Genomic DNA, 22983 nt, shown 5'->3' with positions numbered 1-22983 from the left:
CAGGTTTTTGAACCGTGCCAAGAGAACAGCAGCCTCTTTCTCAACCCTATGCCCTCCCTACCAGTTGGAGGTCGACTTCATTACTTCTAACACCAATGGAGTCTCATCACAAAAGACCAATGGGTATTAGCCATACTAAATCAGGGATATCGCCTAAAATTCAATACGATACCCCCGCATTTTCCTCCCATTCCACTTTGGTCAAACACAGTTATCACACCTCAACTCCAAGTAGAACTCTCTACTTTGCTGACCACCAGGGCCATTGAACCAGTGCCCCGGTCTCAACAAGGGACAGGGTTCTACTCCTGCTATTTCCTCATTCCAGAGAAAACAGGCGGTCTTCGCCCTATCTTAGACCTCCGAAATCTCAACAAATTTCTACACAAAGAGAAGTTTGGATGGTATCTCTGGGAACCATCCTTCCGTTACTTCAAAAGGGAGATTGGCTCTGTTCTCTGTATCTTCAAGACACTTATGCACACATACCAATTTCCACACAACATTGCAAGTACCTACGATTCATAGTGGGAAAGAATCATTACCAGTATCGAGTCCTACCCATTTGGACTGGCCTCTGCTCCTTGAGTATTCACAAAATGCCTAGCAGTAGTGACTGCACATTTAAGAAAAAATAGCATTCATGTTTTTCCATACCTAGACAATTGGCTAATCAGAATTCCATCCAAGCAGGGAGTTCTCTCTGCCTTGAAAACCACAATAACACTATTGCACCTTTTGGGATTTCTCATCAATTACCCAAAATCGCACATCGAGCCGTCTCAGCTCCTCATATTCATCAGAGCAGACCTCGACACCACAGTGGTGAAAGCTTCCCTTCCAAGAGACCGTGCCGACAATCTGGCACGCTTAGTGAATGTTGTAATTCATCACCAGTTCGCATCCGCCCATCAAATCCTAGTTCTCCTAGGACACATGGCCTAGACAGTACATGTCATTCCTATGGCAAAGTTAGCCATGAGAAGAACTCAATGGACTTTGAAATCTCAATGGCTACAAGCTTTCCAACCACTGTCGTACACAGTTCAAATCACCGACCAGATACGTCTGTTGCTCCACTGGTGGACAAATCAAACAGCATTGAAAGCTGGTCTCCCATTCCAACAGGCAAATCCGCAAGTCATCCTGACTACAGATGCCTCCAACCTTGGATGGGGAGCTCACGTCAACAGCCTTCAAACACAAGGGACGTGGACTACGCTCGAAAAACAGTATCAAATAAACTTCTTGGAACTTCGAGCGATGAGATATGCCCTTTATGCCTTCAAAGGCTGCCTCTCAAACAAGACTGTGCTGATACAAACGCACAACACAGTAGCAATATGGTATATAAACAAACATGGAGGCACAGGCTCTTATCTGCTATGCCAGAAAGCAGTACAGATTTGAGCTTGGGCTCTAGAGCATTCCAAACATCTCCGAGCAACTTATCTGGCGGGCATCAAAAACGTCCTAGCGGACGATCTCAGTCGACATTTCAATTCCCATGAATGGTCGCTGGACCCATGTGTAGCTAGCAAAATCTTTCAACGCTGGGGTCACCCAACCATAGACCTCTTTGCGTCCACACTAAACTACAAAGTGGAAAGGTTCTGCTCCCTCCACGGACGTCGACAAACAGTCCCCAGGGACTCATTTGCTCACCCCTGGAACATAGGTCTTCTATATGCGTATCCTCCAATTCTGCTCATAGCGAAAATGCTCGTGAAGCTACAACAGGACAGAGGGACAATGATCCTCATAGCCCTGTACTGGTCTTGACAAGTATAGTTTCCCATACTCCTCGATCTCACAACCAATCTGCCTGGGCACAGAACCCACTCTCATCATTCAGAATCAGAGTAAGTTGCGTCATCCCAACCTGAGAACTCTTGCCCTAACAGCTTGGATGTTGAAAGCTTAATTCTGCAACCACTTAATCTTTCAACACAAGTCTCTCAAGTTCTAATAGCTTCACGAAAGCCTTCCACACGTAAATCCTACCACTTTAAGTGGACTAGATTTACAAAATGGTGCACACAAAAGGGTATAGAACTTTCTCCTGCCCCACTTCTTCTTTACTAGATTACCTATACCACATTTGGATTCTGGTCTCCAGACATCCTCTGTAAGGGTACACCTAAGCGCCATAGCAGTATACCACAAGGGAATAGGGGATGCGCCAATAACAGCACAACCCTTAGTAAGTAGGTTCATGAGAGGCTTACTTCACCTCAAACCTCCCAATCGACCACCAGTCACTGAATGGAACCTGAATTTAGTACTAACAAGGCTCATGCGCTCACCGTTCAAGCCTCTACACTCTTGTGAAGAAAAATTCCTTACATGGAAAGTGCTTTTCTTAGTGGCCATTACATCGGCTAGAAGGGTCAGTGAGTTGCAAGCTCTCGACACATACTCACCTTACCCAAGGTTCCTACATATCAGAGTAGTCCTTCGCACTCACCACAAATTCTTACCAAAAGTAGGAACAGACTTTCATATTAATCAGTCAATAGTCTTGCCTACGTTCTTTCCAAGACCTCACTCTCACCAGGGAGAGAGAGTCTTACACACCTTGGACTGTATATGTGCACTAGCTTCTTACCAAAACCGCACGGCAGTCCATAGTAAATCCACCCAACTCTTTGTTTCTTTCGACAAAAATAAACCAGAAGTTGCGGTAGGAAAACAGACTCTCTCCAACTGGCTAGCAGACTGTATTGAATTCTGTTATGAAAAAGCAAAAATTCCTCTCCAGAGGCGAGTAAAAGCACATTCAGTAAGGGCTATGTCCACATCAGTAACACACTATCGTTCAGTGCCCATCCTAGACATATGTAAAGCTGCAATATGGAGTTCCCTTCACACCTTTGCAGCTCATTATTGTCTGGACAAAGAAGGACGACAAGATTCAGCCTTTGGACAATCTGTCTTAAAGAACTTATTTCCAGTATAACTCCAACTCCTTCTACATCCATCCTGCTGTGATTTCAGGCTGCCTCATTCTTTCCAGCAGTACACCCGTTGTTGTGCTCGTTGCACAGGTTGTATGCTGTTGGTACAATATAAGTATGACTCAGCCTGTAGCTTGCTAATCACCCATATGTGAGGACTAGCATCCTGCTTCTCCTGGGATAAAGCAAAATTGCTTACCTTGTAATAGGTGTTATCCCAGGACAGCAGGACGTAATCCTCACAGAACCCACCCGCCACCCAGCGGAGTTGGGTCCGATACGTTTTATTATTTTATTTTTTAGCTCACACATATTGCTACAAATGAGACTGAAGGGAGACCCCTGTGGCTGAGAATATCATGGCATGCTGGGCATGCTCAGTAGGCCCAAAGTGCCAGCCAAAAGTTTCTAGAAACTCTTGACAGAAGTTTTCCGTACCAGGGCTCCATCTGATGATGTCACCCATATGTGAGGACTACATCCTGCTATCCTGGGATAACACCTATTACAAGGTAAGCAATTTTGCTTTTTCTTCCAAGAGAATTTCCCTCCTAGGAAGTTGGCAGGTCCTGGTGGGACCATCCCTCCTGATTGTAGGGGTAAATGAGCAGGGGTTCAAAACCCTAAATTGCTCAAGATACCATGCCGGCAGTGAAAGCTGGTGGTCCAGTTCCCTCACCTCCTGGAAATCAGGGAGAAGCCTTTGCCAAGCTGCAGATAAGGCTGTTCTTTTTTCTCTCTTGTCTGTCTTGTTTTTTGTAAAGTTAAAAAAAAAAAAAAAAGAAAGAAGTAATTACAGGGTGTTTGCAAGCAAGAATCGCATCACCTTATCTCTATGTATCCCTGGCACCAACTCTCAGTGTTTTATTTTTCCTCTTTGGATGTCTGCTGCGTGGTTGGTGCATTGCCCAAGTATGCCGAAGGAGGTCCAATTCTCTGTTTGTGGCCGTGACTCCACGTGCCGGGTGCAGGACAGTCTATGTTCCCAGTGCCTCTCGGCAGGGAAGGGCACATCATGAGGGACTGTGGCGGCATCCCCTCTGCGGCGTCGGTCTGGTGGGCCAAAAGCTGTGCAGCGTGAGGCCGACGATCCGTTCCCGCTGAGTGCTGGAACGGTGGCCATTTCGGAAACCTTTGCGGCTAAGTCGCAGCTTGCAGCGGGGGGAGGGGATCTCCCACCCGTGCTTTCTCTACCCGATTTAAGTCCCACAGAGGGCAGATGGAGGGGAACGCAGACCCTCTGGAGGAGGATTCTGAGAGTTTCTCTCCTTTTTCACTGGAATTTGTGGTGTTAATGTACAAAGCCTCTTTTGGCCCACCAGGCCTTAAGCAGCCCTCTCGCAAGCGCAGGACAACTGGACCTTCTCCCAGAAAGAGGTCCAAGTTTTCAGGGGCCTCTAGGGCCATGAGGATTCGGCGGGTTCATGGTCCCCCGGCATCAGGGACCACTGAAGAGGCCTCCTCAGAGGATTCTGGCTGAGGATTATCACAGGGGGATGGTGCCCCTGACTCTGATCCGGATCAGGGTCCGCAGGATCTTGCTGAGTTGCCAGGAAAGGTCCCGACAATGGATGGAGATGATCTCATGGTGCTCTGCCTTTTTCAGAAGGAGGAGCTGAGCCCCTGATACTGCTCGTCCTGGCGGAATTAGGTATAGCGGCTCCTCAGGAGCAATTGAACCAGGAGGATGTGGATCCGGTCATTGTGGGCTTGCGGGGTCCAGCCAAGACTTTTTCCAATTCATAAGTCGGTGAAACTGTTGGTGGTCATGGAGTGGGATACTCCGGAGACTGGTCTTAAAGTGAGCTGGGCTATGGATAAGCTGTATCTGTTGCCCGAGAACATTCTGGAACTCCTGCAGGTTCCGAAGGTGGATGCCTCTGTCTCCGCACTTATGAAGAGGACAACATCCCAGTGGAAGGGGCTCCGGATCTAAAGGATGTGCAAGACATGAAGCTGGAAGTGCATCTTAAAAGATATTTGAGGTGTCTGTGCTGGGCATCTGGGCGGCTGTTTGCAGTAGTTTTATGCTTCAAGTGTCACTATGGTGGGTGCAGCAGTTACAGGAGAACTGAAGTTTGTTGCCCTCGGAGTCTCAGCGGGTGGAGTATCTCGAGGCACAGATGCCTTATATGACCTCATTCATACTTCTTCCAGAACAATGATGTCTGCAGTCTTAGCCAGGAGACGACTTAGGTTTCAAAATTGGTCGGCTGATGTCTCCTCGAAAGCTCAGCTTGGGGCACTGCCATTCAAGGGCAGGCTCCTCTTTGGCGAGGACCTGGAGCAGCTGATAAAGCTTTTGGGTGAGAATAAGGTTCACAAATTGCTGGAAGACAAGCCCAAGGGGTCTCTTCCAGTACGCTCTCGGTTTCGTGGCCAGAGGCGTTTTCAGCAGAGTAGAGCTCTGGCTACTGGGCAGAGACAGGCCTCAGGGAGGCCACAGACCTGGAGTCAGACCTTTCGGGCCCGTAGAGCAGGCAGGGAGGTCACCAGCCAGGATCCTGGCTGGACCAAGTCTTCACAATGAAGCGAGGCTGGCCCACTCCTCTGCCCCAGTGATAGGAGGTCGCCTCATGCATTTTTATGAGGAGTGGGCGAAGATCACATCGGACTGGGAGGCTCTAAGTGTGATAGAGCAAGATTACACTTTAAAATTTGCTCGGCTACTCAGGAGTCTCTTTATGAGGTCTCCTTGCATCTTGGCGAAAAAGGAGCTAGTCATGCTGCAAACTCTTGAGCACCTGTGTCTGTTAGGAGCCATAGTTCCCATTCCTCTGCTCAAGCAAGGGAGGGAACGTTATTCCATCTATTTTGTGGTGCCCAAAAAGGACAGGGCATTCTGCCCAATTCTGGATTATAAGAAGATGAATCTAGCTCTGAAGATTCTATGGTTTCAGATGGAATCTTTGCGTTCTGTCAAGGCAGCGGTATGAAGAGGAGAGTTCCTGGCATCCTTGGATCTGATGGAAGCATACTTGCATATCGGGATCCATCTGGACCGAGATTTCTCCCGTTCATGATCCTAGGGCAGCATGTTCAATTTTGTGCTCCTCTGTTCGGTTTAGCGACAGCTCTATGGACCTTCACCAAGATGATGGTAGTGGTGGCGGCGGCCCTCAAAGGGAGGGCGTTCTGGTGCACCGTATCTGGACGATTGGCTTATTTGGGCAAAGTCGCAGGACCCATGCAGGCAAGCGGTAGAGGTGGTGATGCACCACTTGCAATCGTTGGGTTGGATAGTAAATCTTTCCAAGAGCCAGCTTCTCCCCTCGCAAGTTTGAATTTTTAAGGGGGCACCCGAGTGGGGAAGGTTTTCCTCATGGAGGAGCAGATGCTCAAGTTGCAGTCTCAGGTCTGGAGTCTCTTGCAGGCCCAGGTTCCCTGGGTCTGGGATTACTTGCAGGTCCTTGGCTCCATGGCATCTACTTTGGAACTCATTCCCTGGGCGTTTGCTAATATGAGACCACTTCATCAGGCATTGCTATCCCTCTGGGATCCAGTATCTGAGCAGTTTCATCTTCTCTGCCGCTTACCAACTCAGCAAGTCCAGTCTGTCATGATGGCTTTTGCACAGCCATTTGGGCCGTGGAATGGACTTGGAAGTTTCACGGAGGATGGTGGTGACTACTGATGCCAGTCTCTCCGGGTGGGGAGCGGTGTACCAATCCCAGTCAGTCCAAGAGCAATGGTAGTCTCGAGATGAGAGCAGTGCAGTTAGCCCTCCAGGAGTTTTTACCTCTTTTGCGTGGCCACCCGGTCAGGATCCTTTCCAACAATGGGACGACGGTAGCCTTCATCCACTGCCAAGGAGGAACCAAGAGTCGAGCAGTGGCTTGGGAAGTAGAAATGCTGATATCTTGGGCGGAGCAGCATCTGTCTTTTATAGCAGCCTCCCACATTGGAGGACCCAACAATATGCAGACCGGCTTTCTCAGCTGTCAGCAGTTAGATCCCGGAGAATGGGAGCTATCGGAAGAAGCGATGAGTCTCATTACCCACAGATGGGGCGTTCCTGATATGGATCTAATGGCGACTCAGAATGCCAAAGCTCCTTGGATTTTCAGTTGCAGGAAAGAGCGAGGAGCAGAAGGGGTTGATGCCCTGGTTCTTCCTTGGCCAAGCGACGTCTGATATACGTGTTTCCGCTGTGGCCTCTGGTGGGCAAGATAGTGAGGAGAATAGAGGTCCACCCAGGAAGAGTAATTCTGGTGGCTCCAGAGTGGCCTCAGAGACCTTGATTTGCGATCTGGTCAGTCTAGCGGTGGACAGCCCACTGAGGCTGGGTCATCTCCCAAACCTGCTATGTCAGGGACCCATATTTTTCGATCAGGCGGATCGCTTTTGTCTAGCGGCTTGGCTTTTGATAGGCGGTGTTTAAGAAGAAGAGATATCTGGAGGATATTATCACCACTTTGTTGCAAGCTGTTGCAAGCATTTCCATACCCTAGCATACGCCAAAGAGGTAGAAGTCTTCTACCTCTTTGGCGTATGCTAGGGTATGGAGGGTTTTTGAGTCTTGGTGAGCTCATCTAGAGATTGACCCTCAGCGAGCCTTTTTACAGAAAAGACTGACTAAAGGTTTGTCATTCAACTCCTTGAGGGTACAGGTCTCCGCCCTGGGCTGTTTTTGGGGAAACGTTCATGGGAGGCTGTTCTGAATCTCCGTGTGGAGTTAGCAACTGTTATGTTCCACTATCTGATGGGAGGAGCAATCAGATAGGAGTTAGCAATCTGTTCTGAATCTCCATGTGGAGTTAGCAATCTGTTAGGAAAGCTCTGTGATAGAGCTGGGAGTAGGCAATCTTGTTAGAATCTGTGTTGTGGGCTCCTAAAGGAGGAGGAGTCAGCAATCTTGTAGTGTCTCAGATATCGTCTTGTTAAGGAGTAGCAATCTGTAATGAATCTGATATAGTTGTGGGTGGATCCCTGGGCTGGTGGCAGATGACCACGCCCCCGGGAGGATATCCCGAGAGGGACCACCGGCTAGGCTTGAGTATGGAGACAGACACACATTAGTTCTTTTACTAAACAGGTTTTGAAACCACCAGAGGTGGAAGTAGTGAGCTGATATGTCCAGCAGGGCTGTAGTCCCTCAGATACTGGAACAGCGATCCAGGATGGCTGAGCTGTGGAGAAACTGTAAAGAGTGAGTAGGCAGAGTTCATGAACAGAACTAGATGACAAAACTCCCGTAAGGTCTCAAGGAAGCTCATGAGCTGGAAAGGTTTAGGCCCTCGAGGAGCGAGTACCTGGTTCCAGGGAAAGCTCTGAGAGAGTGATGGTAACTCACAAATGTTTGTAGCAACGATAGCTTCCAGGCACTAGAGAATCTTATTTATTTATTTATTTTTGGTTTTTATATACCGATCTTCTTGCATTAAATACAAATCAAACCGGTTTACAAGGAACACTTCAGAGTGTCCAGGAACATGGGCCCTCAAGGAGCGAGTACCGTTTCCTATCTGTAATCTGAAAGTAAAGAAAAAGAGCGAGGCCTCCAAGGAGCGGGTACCCCTGGGTAAGTCCAAGGAGGCAGAGTAGCTTGGACAGCCAAAGCGAGTCCTTGCTAACTCAGTTTGTTTGCGATATAGAGACCTTTAAATATTGGAAGCGTATGACATCATCTCAGGGGGTCGCCCCTGAGGTTCACGCTCTTGCTGGTACTTCAATCAGAGCGCGCGCGTGCCCTAGGTCTTCAGGCAACATAGCGGATCTGCAACGTCGAGCCGGTCCAGGGACACCGGAGGGAGACAGCATGGAGACGCTGCGGCAGCCAGCCCTCCATCAGACCTGGAGGAAGTCGCCACAGAGATAAAGAGGGCAGAGTGAGGACGTTGAGCAGCGATGGTCGCAATAGAGGCCCCTGGTGGCGCATCCTTATGTGGTGTGCTTCCTCAGAGGAGCAAAGCATTTATACCCTCCTACTCGTACTGTTTGTCCATCTTGGAGCCTTAATTTGGTCCTCAGGGGATTGTGTGCAGCATCGTTTGAGCCCCCTAGGAGGGCTATCATAAAGGATCTCACTTTGAAGGTGGTTTTCTTGGTAGCTGTTTGTTCATTTTATGGTTTAGCGGTGTTTGGATGGATTCTTGGGTACTGTGGCAGATGACCACGCCCACGAGGAGGAGCCCTATGGGGAGCTAGACTCAGGATGCACAAACACAGAATTAGATCTTTTATTGTACAGCTTGATGTATACCACCAGAGGTGACAGTAGTGAAGTAGTTCAGATGTAGCAGTCTCAGGACCCTCGGCAGAGGGAACCCTTCTCACCCCGTTGGTATAGGGGAATTCCGGTGTAGGTTTCCCAGCAAGGCAATGCTGTAGATGAGACAGACTGAGAGTTAGATTACTCACTAGATGGTAGTTGTAGGTAGGTGATTCCACCAGGCTGAAGTAGATGGTACTGGCACCGAGGCAGAGAGAGCAGGCCCTCGAGGAGCGAGTACCTGTTCCCTGTAAGGCACCTGAAATAAAGCAGAGGGCCCCCGAGGAGCGGGTACCCAAGTTAGTCAATACCCCGAAGGGCAGAGAGAGAGCTTCCAGCGGCAGCACGGAAGCAGCAGAGTAGCTTAGACCGGACGAATCCAATCCTTGCTAACTCAATGAGCTAGCAAACAAGTACAGGCTATATACCCGGATGGCGTGACGTCACTTGAGGAGGACGCCCCCGAGATTTGCGCCAATGCTGGAATAAAGACGTGGGTAGCTCGCGCACGCACCCTAGTAGGCCCTTGGGAGGAACATGGCGGAAGGCAGCACCATAGCCGTTCCGGGGACACCGAAGAGGGCGGCTTGCAGACACGGTTATAGCCATTTTATTTATTTATTTTATTTATTTAAGAGTTTTTATATACCGTCATTAAGTAAGCGGGAGGAGCTGTGAACAAGGTGAGGCATACAGGGCAAAGCCGTCTGAGACTGACGGACGCAACAGTTCGGCCAGAAGGGTCTCGAAGATTCAAGCCTTGTCCTGCAGGGAGCCTTTCTTACGGATCTCGGATTCGGGGGACTCATTAAGCATGGTTCTCTTTTCTGCTGAAGGTGGTCTTGGAGTCCACTTGAGTCAATCAGTGGAACTTCCGGTTTTCTAAAATCTGGAGTCGGGTTCACCTCATGCTACAGAGTTAAGTTGTTTGTATGTTCGGCATGCCTTGTTGTGGTATCTTGAGCTGACTAACAGTTTTAGAGTATTGGATCACCTTTTCGTGCTGTGGAGTGGTGCAAAGAAGGATCAAAAGGCTTTGAAAGCCACAATTGCCCGTGTTTGAAAGAGGCTATTGGTTCCGCTTACATTTGTTGCAGTTATCCAGTCCCAGAGGGGTTAAGGGCTCATTCAGCTCAGTCCCAGGTGGCCTCCTGGGCCGAGTGTCAGCTAGTGTCGCCACAGATTTGCAGAGTGGCAAAGTGGAAGTCTTTAGATACCTTTGGCAGACACTATAGATTGGACTTCCAGGCTCCGGAAGTTACTGGTTTTGGAGTGGGCGTCCTTCAATCAGGACTCTCATAGTCCGACCCAGTTTAGGGAAGTTTTGTTCCATCCCAGAAGTCTGGACTGATTTGGGTACGTACAGGGAAAGGAAAATTGGTTCTTACCTGCTAACTTTCATTCCTGTAGTAGGACAGATCAGTCCAGAGTCCCGCCCAGGGGTGTAGGAGCGTTTAGAGCAGACCTGGGCAAGGGGCGGCCCGCGGGCTGAATCCGACCCGCCTACGGTCTGTGACCGGCCCGCCCACTGCTGAGAGCAGACGGAGAATGAGGCACGCTGCCTTCCCTTGCAGAGGGAAGGCAGCAGTTCATTCTCCGCTCCCTCGCTCCCCGATTGGCCGGCCAATCGGGGAGCGAGGGAGCGGAGAATGAACTGTTTTTTTTACAGCATCCGGTGGGGGGGGGAAGGAGTGACTCGAGCGAAGGCATGCTGTCCGATTGGCCGGTGCTGGGCAAGCCTTGTCACAGTTCTGCCTTTCGTGGTCTTTTATCTCAGGGGTCCCCAACCACCGGTCCGCGGACCGGGACCGGGCCGTGGGAGTTTTTTGCCGGTCCGCGGCGCGCGCTCCCGGTCTCTCCCGCTGCCGTTGCCGCTGGGCTGTCAGCACGTTCAAGCCCAGTGGGAACAGCAGCGGTGTTAGAAGAAGCTGTGGTACCCGCGGCTGGCCCTTTCTTCTTCCCGCGCCTGCACCCCCCCTCCCGTGACCCGGAACAGGAAGTGATACATGGAGCGGTGCGCGGGAAGGAGAAAGAGCCGTGCCGCGTCGGCTGCAGTGTCGGTCCCCAAGCAATTGAAGCAGCCGGTAATCGAGAAAGTAGTCAGCAGCATGAGCCTCCCGCGGCCGATGGGATTCTTCTTTCTTGGCCTGCGGGGGCTGCTGCAGCTCCCATTTGTGCTCGGGGGGGGGGGGGGGGAAGAGGAAGTGAGTAAGAGAAAGAGAGAGAAGCAGCCAGCCAGCCAGCCTGTGTGTGATTGACTGGTCAGAGAGCTGATGTGTGTGTGTATGTGAGAGACAATAAAAGTGATTGCTCAGGGAGATGACTGATGTGTATGTGAGAGTGTGAGACATTAGTCAGGGAGGTGACTGATGTGTGTGTGTGTGTGTGAGAGAAAAAGCATGAGCGTAAGAAGCCTGGTGTTGTGGGAGTGAGAAACCTGGGTGAGTGTGCATGCATGAGAGAGAGAGACTGCTTGGTAAGGTGACGGTGTGTGTGAGAGAAAAAGACTGGTGTGTGTGAATGTGAGAGAATGTGATTCAGGGAATGAGAAGCCTGTGCACGTGGAGAGTGAGCATGGAAATGAGAGAGACTCGTGTGTGTGTAACAGAGAGAAAGTGATTATGGGAATGAGAAGCCTGTGCATGTGAAGAGAGTGAGAAACCTGGGTGTGTGTGAGACAGCATGGGAGGGAGAAGCCTGTATATCTGAAAGAGAACTTGGGAGTGGGAAGCCTGTGTGTGTGTGTATGCATGAGTGAGATCAGGTGACTGGTGTGTGTGTGTGTGAGAGAGAGAGAAATAAAGTGATTATGGGAATGAGAAGCCTGTGCATGTGAAGAGTGAGCATGGGAGTGAGAAACCTGGGTGTGTGTGAGACACATCATGGGAGGGAGAAGCCTGTATATCTGAAAGAGAACATGGGAGTGAGAGACTGGTGAGTGTGTGTGTGTGTGTGTGTGAGAGAGAGAGAAAGAAAGTGATTATGGGAATGAGAAGCCTGTGCATGTGGAGAGAACAAGCATGGGAGTGAGAGACTGGTGAGTGAGTGTGTGGGTGGGTGTGTGTGAAAGAGAGAGAGAGACAGAGAAAGTGATTATGAGAGTGAGAAGCCCATATATGTAAGTAGAACACGGGAGTGGGAAGCCTGTGTGTGTGAGTATGCATGAGAGCGATCAGGTGACTGGTGTGTGTTTGTGAGAAAGAAAGTGATTATGGGAATGAGAAGCCTGTGCATGTGGAGAGAACAAGCATGGGAGTGAGAGATTGGTGAGTGTGTGTGAGACAGAGAAAGTGATTATGAGAGAGTGAGAAGCCCGTATATGTATGGTAAGTAGAACACGGGAGTGGGAAGCCTGTGTGTGTGTATGGCATGAGAGAAACTGTTCAGGAAGGTGACTGGTGTGTGTGTGCCAAAGACTGTTTGGGAGATGATTGGTGTGTGAGAGACAGAAACTGGTCATGGGGGCATGACTGGTATGGTGTGTGTGTGAGAGACATGGGCACTAAGGAAGAGGACCATAAGTATAGAGCTTAGCTTCTGCTGCTTCTGTTGTGTGCCACTGCCTGCAGGGAAGGGGAGTAGGAGAGTTGCTGGAGGGGGTAAGTAAAGGTGGCTTTAAGTTTATTTTTCTTGACTGCCATTTTAATTGTGTGATGTCTGCTTTTTTGAAATATTTTATTGGTGTTTGGAGAATGTTTAATAGTTTTTATGAGTTTTTAATTGTTGGATGTTATTCTGTTCATAGCTGTTTTGAAACATTTATTCTGCTTATTAGTATAGTTGTACAATTATTTCTGTGTGGGGATCTATAGCTGCTTGCTAGTTCTGTTTTCCTAATAAGAGGTGTATTGGTTTTTAGGACCTGATTTAATATTTTAGTGTTGCCTTTTCATAGATAGGGTTGCTTCTGTTTGAGTGTATTCCATAATACAGGTGTAACTGTGTGCGGATTAGTTTATGTGCATTACTACAGATCCTGGGAGTATGTTAGGTCGGTTCTCTGTCTGTTACCGAGATGGGATATTTTGCTAGCATGTAAGCGTTTGTATCGGTCTTATTTGTTGTGTTTTCTCAGAGGACATGCATTGGTGGTAAACTGCTGTCTTTTCATAAGTAGGGCTATTGAGAACTGAGTTAATTATATTAGTCCGGCCCTCTAAAACCATCCCAATTTCTCATGCGGCCCCATGGGAAAATTAATTGCCCACCCCTGGTTTAGAGAGTCCGCTCGATCTGTCTCTTGTCTTTATTGTCTGAAGAATGGTACAGGTTTTTTTGTCTTGCCTTAAAGTTTGAAATATTGTTTATAGTTGATGTTTCTTTCCTCTGCTCGTTTGGGGGACATTGTATTCATATTTTGAATGGAAGTTTTCTGTATCAGCTTGGGTACATAGTAATACTGAAGGACTGCAGGTGGCACACCAGGTTTAATACCAGTGGCTGTGAACATTTCTCTGTCTCCATCTGCTGGAAGGGAAGCAAAACCCAGGAGTTTGGACTGATATGTGGTACAACAGGAATGAAAATTAGCAGATAAGAACCAATTTTACTTTCAGAGTCATTACTTTCTTTTTCAATTGCATTGATTGAATAGCATTTCTACCAGCCAATGATCCCAGAAAGCTTTTAACTATAGTGTTCCTCTCGAAAAGAGTTCCCAAATTAGTGCCTCTGACTGAGTCACCCAGCACAATGAGCTTTTTCTTATGGTTATTGGTTGTATTATGGAATTTCTGTGTGCATTGGGTTTCTTCTTTCCTTTCGGATACCACATCAGTCTCCATTGCTAGAGCTTCTTCATTATCTAGTACAAAGAAGGCATTTTGTACTTGTGTCACTTGAGAGAGTTGGGTGTCTCCGCATCACAGGTCTTATCCTACCAGAGCCCACTGTAAGCCTTATGTTCGTGGGTTCCTGTACGCTCTGTGTAAGTGTATGTGTGTGGGGGGGGGGGGGGGGAGGGGACATGTGGGCTGCACAATTGTGAAGAATTATTTTCATCTGGGTGCATGAAAGATATTAAAGATAAATAGGTAGAACCTCTACATTTATATAAAATGCATAAATCTCTAAACAAAGTATTTCCAAGTATTTCCAGTGCTTAGATAGAAGCCAGAGAAGATTTATGCTACCAAGGGTAGAAGTTTCCACAAATGGAGTTGCCTTCCAGTATGCTTGAACAGCACAGGAAAAGGACTTTTTCACCACTATCTGGGCCAGATGTATTAGCATTTTTCTTATAGACACAAAATGTGAATACCCTTTAATTTATCTGACCCATCTATTTCTTCTCGGTCACTTAGTTTTCCTACATGAACTGACCTCAGAAAGTAAACATTTTGAAAATGAATGCTGCAAGAACAGAGTAACTTTTGAATGCAGTTCCATTCACAGGTTTTCCCTTCTTTGAATTGTGAACTATCTCTGATATCTTGGAGACCATCTGCAGATTATGTTGTACATTAATTCCACTGCCTCAAGATTTGAGGTAGCCATGCAATACATATTTATATTATAATCAGTTATTCATAATAGTTGCTGGGCTCTTATTTGCTTCGCAGCTGTTTCTGAACATGTATTAATGTTTTTTAAATTTTATATTTCTGTATTTTCAATTTACAATTCCAAGTAATAAACTTGAATAGAAGTAAGCTTTAGCTTAACAGAATAATACAGAAGAATATTATTATACAGAGAACTAACCACACTAAACAAGTCCACCATATATTTATGTAGGGAGATCCAAACAAGATAATCAGCAAGCTAAAGAAAAAGTGGAATAACAGCTGTATTGCCTGCTTCATAATAAGCAGGTCTTAATATCTGCAGATGTTAACACTGACATGTCAGTAAAGGGGAGTGAACAAACACCTTCTCATTCAGAAAGCAGCTGAGATGATTCCTAAAAATATATCTAATAGGCTGGGATTTAACTACATACTTGCACCTAATGCAGCCTCTGTTTGAGCCCTTAGAGACTGCATCTCTAAATATGCTCCACTGCAACCCTCAGCTTAGGACTCCCCACAGATCAAAGCTTTTTCAGCCCTACTTATTGATGGAAAAAAGCAAGGTTGCTTACCATAAACAGAGTTTTACATAGATAGCAGGATGAATTAGCCATGAGATGCCCAGTTTCCTCCCTGGATAACAGACTATTCTCATAGTAACTTTGAAACAGACTGAGGAGACTCTGAGGCAACGCCTGCATAGGAACTCCCACACATGCTCAGTAGAGCTAAAAGCTCTACTAACACACAGCTCGATACTGTAAAGTGCGGCTGGAGATTCCCCATCTGTAACTCGCTGTGGGCGCACAATTCGGACGCGTAAGGCGATCCTGCGATACAGTCTCCAGTTTCACGTGTCCTTAGCACTTCTTGAAACCGACGCGTAACCCTTTCCGCACCCGGCATGTATATGATATGTTAATGAACGAATTAGCTATTTAATGAACAAATTAGCTATTTCCCCCGATACTGTGACGCACGCTCCGATTATCTCCTTTCTAACCTGCTATTTTGCCGCGTCCTTAACCTGTTAGTTTACCGCCTACCCTCTACCTGGCGTTAGTGTGGTGTTCGAACAGCTACGTACCGGACTGCACCATGGACGACCTGCTTGTTTTTGCTCTGGCGCTATTTATCATTCGTTGGAGACGAAGATGCTTGAATGAGCCGGCGGGCACGCGTTTATCCAGGCGGCGGTGGGAGCAGGCGGGCGCGCGTTCATCCGGCGGGCTGTCATCGAGGCGGGAGCCGGCGGGCAGGTGGGCGAGCGTTCATCCAGGCGACGGCGGGAGCCGGCGGGCGCACATTTATCCAGGCGGCGGCGGTGGGAGCCGGCGGGAGCGCGTTTATCCAGGCGGCGGCGGTGGGAGCCGGCGGGCGGGCGTTCATCCAGGCGGAGGGAGCCGGTGGCGAAAGCGGCCTCCAGCAACCCCCGCCGGCAGTGAATGAATGCACGCCTGTGTACGCCCGTACAATTTTGGCACTCAAGGCAGGGCATTAGAGAACGCCGACGTCACGTGCCATGACGTCAAACGTCGTGACGTCACGCCTTGAGCGCCGAAATTGCACGGGCGTACACAGGCGTCCATTCATTCACTGCCGGTGGGGGTTGCTGGAGGCCGCTTTCGCCGCCGGCTCCCTCTGCCTGGATGAACGCACGCCCGCCCGCCGGCTCCCGCCGCCGCAGCCTGGATGAACGCGCGCCCGCCTGCCGGCTCCCACTGCTGCCGCCTGGATAAACGCGCGCCCGCCGGCTCCCGCCGCCGCCTGGATGAACGCGCGCCCACCCGCCCGCCGGTTCCCGCCGCCGCCGCCTGGATGAACGTGCTCCCGCCGCCGCCGCCTGGATGAACCCGCGCCCGCCGGCTCCTGCCGTGGCTGGAAGAACGCGCGCCCACCCGCCCGCCGGCTCCCGCCTCGATGACAGCACGCCCGCCCGCCCGCCGGCTCCCGCCTCGATGACAGCCCGCCGGCTCCCGCCTCGATGAACTCGCTCCCGCCTCGAACATGCGCCTGCCGGCTCCCGCCAGTAAGTTTACTTTTTTTACACTTTTGTTTTAATTTTCGCCTGCGCCTTGCTTCGGGAGGGGGGGAACCATCCACTTCCTGGTACCTGTCATTTCAAATGTCAGTTGAAATGACAGGTACCAGCGCACCCAGGATACTGTATAGGCGCTGTATTAAGCGCCTATACAGTAAAATGGGTTGCACGGGCCTAACCCTTTGCCTAACGCTTGGCAGACGCGGCTTGCATTTGCAAGTAATTTAAATAGAGTATGGAGCGGTATGTGAGCAGGACTGTGCGTGCGGGGAACGAGGGTGCGCCCGACATTGCCGCACTCTTTCTAACGCGGCCTTACTGTATCGACCTGTTGGAGAGACAATTCTGTGCCACTTGATGACATCACCCACAGATCATGGCTAATTCATCCTGTGCTCTACGGAAAACTGCATTTACGGTAAGCAATTTGCCTATTCCATCCTGTTTGCTTGAGGCAAGTGTTGCCATTAGTAGCAGAGGAATATATACAATCTCCAACAACTGTGTCGGAATAGTTATCTGAAGTAGAATACAAGAAGAACATAAGAAGTTCCAAGCTGGATCAGACCAGTGATCGTTTGAGCCCAGCAGCCTGACTTCACCAGTGGCCAGTCTGGGTCACTTGGACGTGCCCGTCAATTTTCAGGTCTTAATCAGAATGTTAAAGGAACTTATGGTCAAGAACCTAGTTGTGATTTGGTCAAGTTCAAGAGTTAACGTGGTAGCTTCTTTTTTTCTTCTACGTCAATACATCTGGAGCCTAAACTATGTATTATTGTTATTATTACTAATTTTATTTAATATATTGCACTTCGATTGACAAAACCATCAGAGAAGTTTGCAATATTAATATAAAATACTAGCGAAAAGTGCCCAGCATTGCTCAGGTAGTCTGGTCAATAATAGCCTCTGTGTGAATGTCTCTGCCTGCATATGGAGGGGGGGACCTCAGCCTGTGTGTGTGTGTATGTGTGTGTATATGTACACTGTGCTCAGTATAATGCACATACAGCACACTGTGTAACATATAATGTACACAGAGTACACTGTGCACAGTTCAGCACACACTGCACATAAGGCAACACACAGCACAGAGCAAACACTGCACACAGTATAGTGGACACAGAGGACACTGTGCACAGTACAATACGAATGCACACTCAGCACAGTGTGCACAGTATAATACACACACTCACATCACACTGTACACAGTGTAATGCACACTCACAGCACACTGCACACAATACAGTGCTCTCACAGTACAGCACACTGGGCACAGAGCAGCGTACAATGTAAAACACAGCACAGAGCAGCACGCTGCACACAGGTTAATGCTGTTTTCGAAGAGTTTAGTCTCTCTTTTGAAGACATTAGCAAAGGCTTTTTACTTAATATGAGATTGTCTGAAGTGAATGCAAAAGCACATTCTTTCTCATTCTCAGGTTCTCCCTTGAGAAGCAGTGGGGATACGTTAGGGCAGAGTTTGAAAAGTGATGCCTTCCAGAAGAAGAGTGAAAATACCCAGAAAGCACAGCAGAAGACTTTCGTTGAGAGAGCTACGCAGACACAAGTCAAGGAATTTAACATTGCAAGACCCACACAGAAACCTGGCAGTTCTGAAGAGGTAAAGCTCTTCCTGAGACCTCTCCCTCTCCTTACCAGTACTGAAGAGGTACAGAAATATGAGGCTCCTGAGTTCTTCCTGAGACCTCTCCCTCTCCTTACCAGTACTGAAGAGGTACAGAAATATGAGGCTCCTGAGTTCTTCCTGAGACCTCTTCCTTTTCCCTACCTAGAGATTTTAGAAAGAACTGAAGAGGTGCAGCAGCAGTGAGACCTTCAAGCTCTGCCTGAGACTTCTCCCTCAACCTACCTAGAGATACTAGACAGTTTGGAAGAGTTAAAGCAGCAGTGGAACCCCCTGGGTGCTGCCTGAGACTGCTCCTTCTCTAGGGATATTAAAGACAGTAGCAGTGAGACCCACCTAAGCTCTGCCTGAGACCTCTCCCCCACCCTTTCTAGCAATATTAAACACAGAACTAAAGTAGCAGTGAGATCCCCAAGCTCTCTTTGAAATCCTTCCTTGCCTAAGGTTTGACAATATACAGGGTGAATGTTTTTTATAATTCCTCTGTACTCAATGGGGCGGATTTTAAAAGCCCTGCGCGCGCCAGCTTGCCTATTTTGCATAGGCCGCCAGAGCGCGTAAAGCCCCGGGATGCGCGTAAGTCCCGGGTCTTTCGAAAAGGGGCGGGAGGGGGCGTGTCCGGGGGCGTTCCCGAAACGACGCGGCGCTTCGGGGGCGGGCACAGGGGCGTGGCGCCGGCCCGGGGGCATGGTCGAGGCCTCCGGACCAGCCCCCAGGGGCCGGAGGGCTGCCGGCCGATGCGCGCAAAGGTAGGGGGGGTTTAGATAGGGCCGGGGGGGTGGGTTAGGTAGGGGAAGGTGGGGGGAGGGCGAAGGAAAGTTCCCTCCGAGGCTGCTCTGAAATCGGAGCGGCCTCGGAGGGAACAGGCAGCGCGCGCTGGGCTCGGCGCGCGCAGGTTGCCAAATGTGTACCCCCTTGTGCGCGCCGACCCTGGATTTTATAAGATACGCGCGGCTACGCGCGTATCTTATAAAATCCAGCGTACTTTTGTTCGCGCCTGGTGCGCGAACAAAAGTACGCGATCGCGCAAGTATTTAAAATCTACCCCTATGGTTTTAAGAGGCACATAAATCTCTTCAGGAGCTTGCAGTGTTACCCAAAATATCAGGAAACACGTGACACATAGAGACCCCTCAGTGTTACCCAGAATATCAGAAGACATTTATTTATTTATTTGTTTGTTTATTTATTTATTTCGTTTTATGTACTGACGTTCATAGGATACATCACATCGGTTTACAATAAATGAAATATATGATTCAATAAAAGTAATCACAGTAAACATAAAATACAATAAAAAGTTCAAAATATCATAAACGTACAATTAAAATATCATAAAATACAATTAAGAGCTATATAAAAGTCTTAATGGTCCAATAAAATAGTTAACTGGGTTATAAGCATGACGACTGAGGAATTAAGTATATTGACAAATGTTATGCGAATGCTTGTTGAAAGAGCCAGGTTTTAATGCCCTTCTTAAATGTTCTAATATTTGGTTCCATTCTTAAGTCTTGCAGTAGTGAGTTCCATAACTGTGGACCTGCAATTGATATGGCTCTTTGTCTTACGGCATTAGGTGTGCTGATTTGGGGGAAGGGATAGGTAGTGTCCCATTACTTGCAGATCTTGTAGTTCTCTGTGGAGTATGAAAGTGAAGTGCAGCAGTAAGCCGTTCCATTTTATTGTTATATAGTGTTTTGTGAATTAATGATGATGTTTTAAACTGAGTACGATATATGATTGGGAGCCAATGTAGATCCTTTAAAATTGGAGTTATGTGTTCAGTTTTTTTGGTATTTGTTAGAATTCTAGCAGCTGAATTTTGCAAAAGTTGAAGGGGGTCTAATGGTGGAGGCAGGAAGGCCTAAAAATAGAGCATTGCAATAGTCTATTTTTGAGAAAAGGAGTGCTTGGAGAACTGATCTAAAGTCATGATTATGGAGGAGCAGTTTTAATTTTTTTAGAACATGTAACTTAAAATAACCATCTTTAATTAGATTATTTATCCAATTTTTACAGTTTAATTCACTATCAAGCATGACACCAAGGTCTTTCGCTTCATGAGAGATAGAGTATTTACTTGCCGATGTTATATCTAATACAGTTGGATTATTTAGTTTGGGGCAAAGTATAAGAAGCTCTGTCTTGGCTGAATTTAAGGATAAGCTGATTTGAGCTAAAAGTTGCTTTATAGAGGCAAGATAAATCTCCCAAACTTTTAATGCAGATTCAGTGGATTCTGTAATTGGAATTAAGATCTGAACGTCATCAGCGTAGATAAAATGAGTCAGTCCAAGGCCTACTAAAAACTTGCAAAGAAGAAGCATATATAGATTAAAAAGTGCTGATGACTGTTATGGAGAGAGTCAATTAGTGGACCCTTGGGCCGGCTGATTAGAGACAAAGTCCAATAGTTGTTAATGAGCCGGGAGGCGGACCCTAGCTGGAGCGGATTGGTGAAGTCTTCGCCCTGGAAACCCGAGACCCCCCCAGGAGAAGCCCGTAGGGGTCCGAGTCGCTGGGACTTAGGAGAATCGTGAAGAAGTCCGAGGGTCGAGGCTGGCTGAAGACAAGGAGAATCGTGAGGAAGTCCGAAGGTCGTGGCTGGCTGAAGACAAGGAGAATCGTGAAGAAGTCCGAAGGTCATGGCTGGCTGAAGACAAGGAGAATCGTGAAGAAGTCCGAAGGTCGTGGCTGGCTGAAGACAAGGCAAACCTGGAACCGGAGCTGGAATCAAGGCACTGCTGGAACAAGCAGGAACCAGAGCTGGAAGCAAGGCACGGCTGGAACAAGCAGGAACCAGAGCTGGAAGCAACTAAGCACTCAAAGGAGCGACCTCGTTGCAAAGGCAAGGTAAGGGAGGCAGGTGCCGGTTTAAATAGCCAGCCGGCGTCTGACGTCGAAAACAGGGCGGTTCAGCACTTCCGGGTGCTGGACCTACAAAAGCCGTCCCTTCGTGCGCGCGCGTTCCCCAGCGGGGGGAGGAGTCAGGCGCGGGCCTCAGCGGCGTCTCCACGTGGGGAGAGCCGCTGCCACGCGGTCGGGACGGCCCCGGGAGCAGCGGAACGCGGTGGGCGTGGGGGAGCCGGCGAAAAGGTAAGGACCCGGTCGCTAGCCTGGCGACCGGGACCGCAACAGTACCCCCCCTCTTACGCCCCCTCTTCAAGGGACTCGGCCTGTCAGGATGGTCTAGATGGAACTGCTGTAGGAGGGTCTTGTCCAAAATATTGCGGGCAGGCTCCCATGTATTGTCCTCGTTCCCACAACCCTCCCAGGCCAGCAAGTACTCCCAACGCCTGTTGGCAAATCGAGCATCAAGGACCTCTCGTACCTGAAATGTGGGATCCTCATCTGCGGTGGTGGAACCATCTTCGAGTGGCCTGGGGTGAAATCTGGAAAGAATCACTGGTTTTAAGAGGGAGACGTGGAAGATATCATGAATGCGTAGAGTGGTGGGAAGTCGTAGGCGATAGGAGACCAGACCTACCCTTTCTGCTACGCGGAAGGGACCACAGAACTTGGGTGACAGTTTCTTGGAAGGTTGCCTCAAATGAATGTTTTTTGTACTAAGCCACACTCGATCGCCTGGGAGAAAGGAGAATGCAGGTTTCCGGTGTTGATCATAGTAGCGCTTAGCAGTGCGTGCGACTTTCTGAAGCCGGTGTTGAGTGGAGGTCCAAAGTTTACTCAGTTGGTCAGCGGTTAACTGAGCGGCAGGTGAAGAGGTGGGTACAGGCAGGGGTAATGGTGGCTTAAGCTGTTTACCATACACAATTTGGAAGGGCGACTTCCCTGTTGCCATATGTATTTGATTATTATAGGCAAACTCTGCCCAAGGGAGAAGCTCCACCCATTTGTCTTGTTTGTGGTTGATAAATGCTCGTAGGAACAACTTTAACGAACGATTCATGCGTTCAGTTTGCCCGTTACTTTGCGGGTGAAAAGCGGTAGAGAAACTCAGCTGGATCTTAAATTTCTTGCATAAGGCCCTCCAATATCTGGCTGTGAATTGAGGACCCCTGTCAGACACAATGTCTTGGGGCAGACCATGGATGCGAAACACGTGGTGTTTGAACAGAGAAGCCAATTCAGTCGTGGAGGGTAGTTTGGGCAGAGGCACGAAGTGAGCCATTTTAGAGAACCGGTCCACCGTGACCCAAACCACAGTCTTGCCCTGAGAAGGCGGATGTTCCACCACAAAATCCGTGGCTATATGTGTCCAGGGTTCCGTGGGCACCGGTAACGGTTGCAGTAACCCTCTCTGAGGACCATTAAGTGGTTTTTGCAGGGCGCAGGTGGGACAGGAGTTAATGTAGAGCGAAACGTCACGTCGAAGGCCGGGCCACCAATAGAAACGATTTATGAGATCCAATGTTCTTTGTCTACCGGCGTGCCCCCCGGACAAAGAATCGTGTCCCCAAGACAAAACTTTTCTCCGAAGCCTTTTTGGGACCGGAGTTTTACTCGTAGAATCAATTGAGGTGGTAGTTAGTTGAACACATGCAGGGTCCAGGATGGGTTGCGGAGAGTCCTCCTCTTCCTCCAGCTGAGACAGGGCATCGGCTCGAACATTCCTTTCTGCAGGCCGATACTTGAGGACGAAATTGAAGCGA

At 48.7% G+C, this 22983-nt stretch overlaps 1 protein-coding gene across 1 annotated transcript in view; it reads left to right on the top strand.

The window, feature by feature from the left end:
• The window catches only part of UHRF1BP1L (UHRF1 binding protein 1 like), a 373911-nt gene that overhangs the window by 336570 nt on the left and 14358 nt on the right, over positions 1-22983 (top strand). Inside the window, exon 20 of the mRNA XM_029597381.1 lies at positions 18162-18343. Coding sequence (XP_029453241.1) covers positions 18162-18343 — 182 coding nt within the window. The remainder of the gene's footprint in view (positions 1-18161; positions 18344-22983) is intronic.

The sequence above is a fragment of the Rhinatrema bivittatum genome, chromosome 4, assembly GCF_901001135.1.
Source record: "Rhinatrema bivittatum chromosome 4, aRhiBiv1.1, whole genome shotgun sequence".
NCBI classification, from domain to species: Eukaryota; Metazoa; Chordata; class Amphibia; order Gymnophiona; family Rhinatrematidae; genus Rhinatrema; species Rhinatrema bivittatum.
The sequence above is the reverse complement of the archived record's forward strand: the minus strand, read 5'-3'. Positions and strand labels throughout refer to the sequence as shown.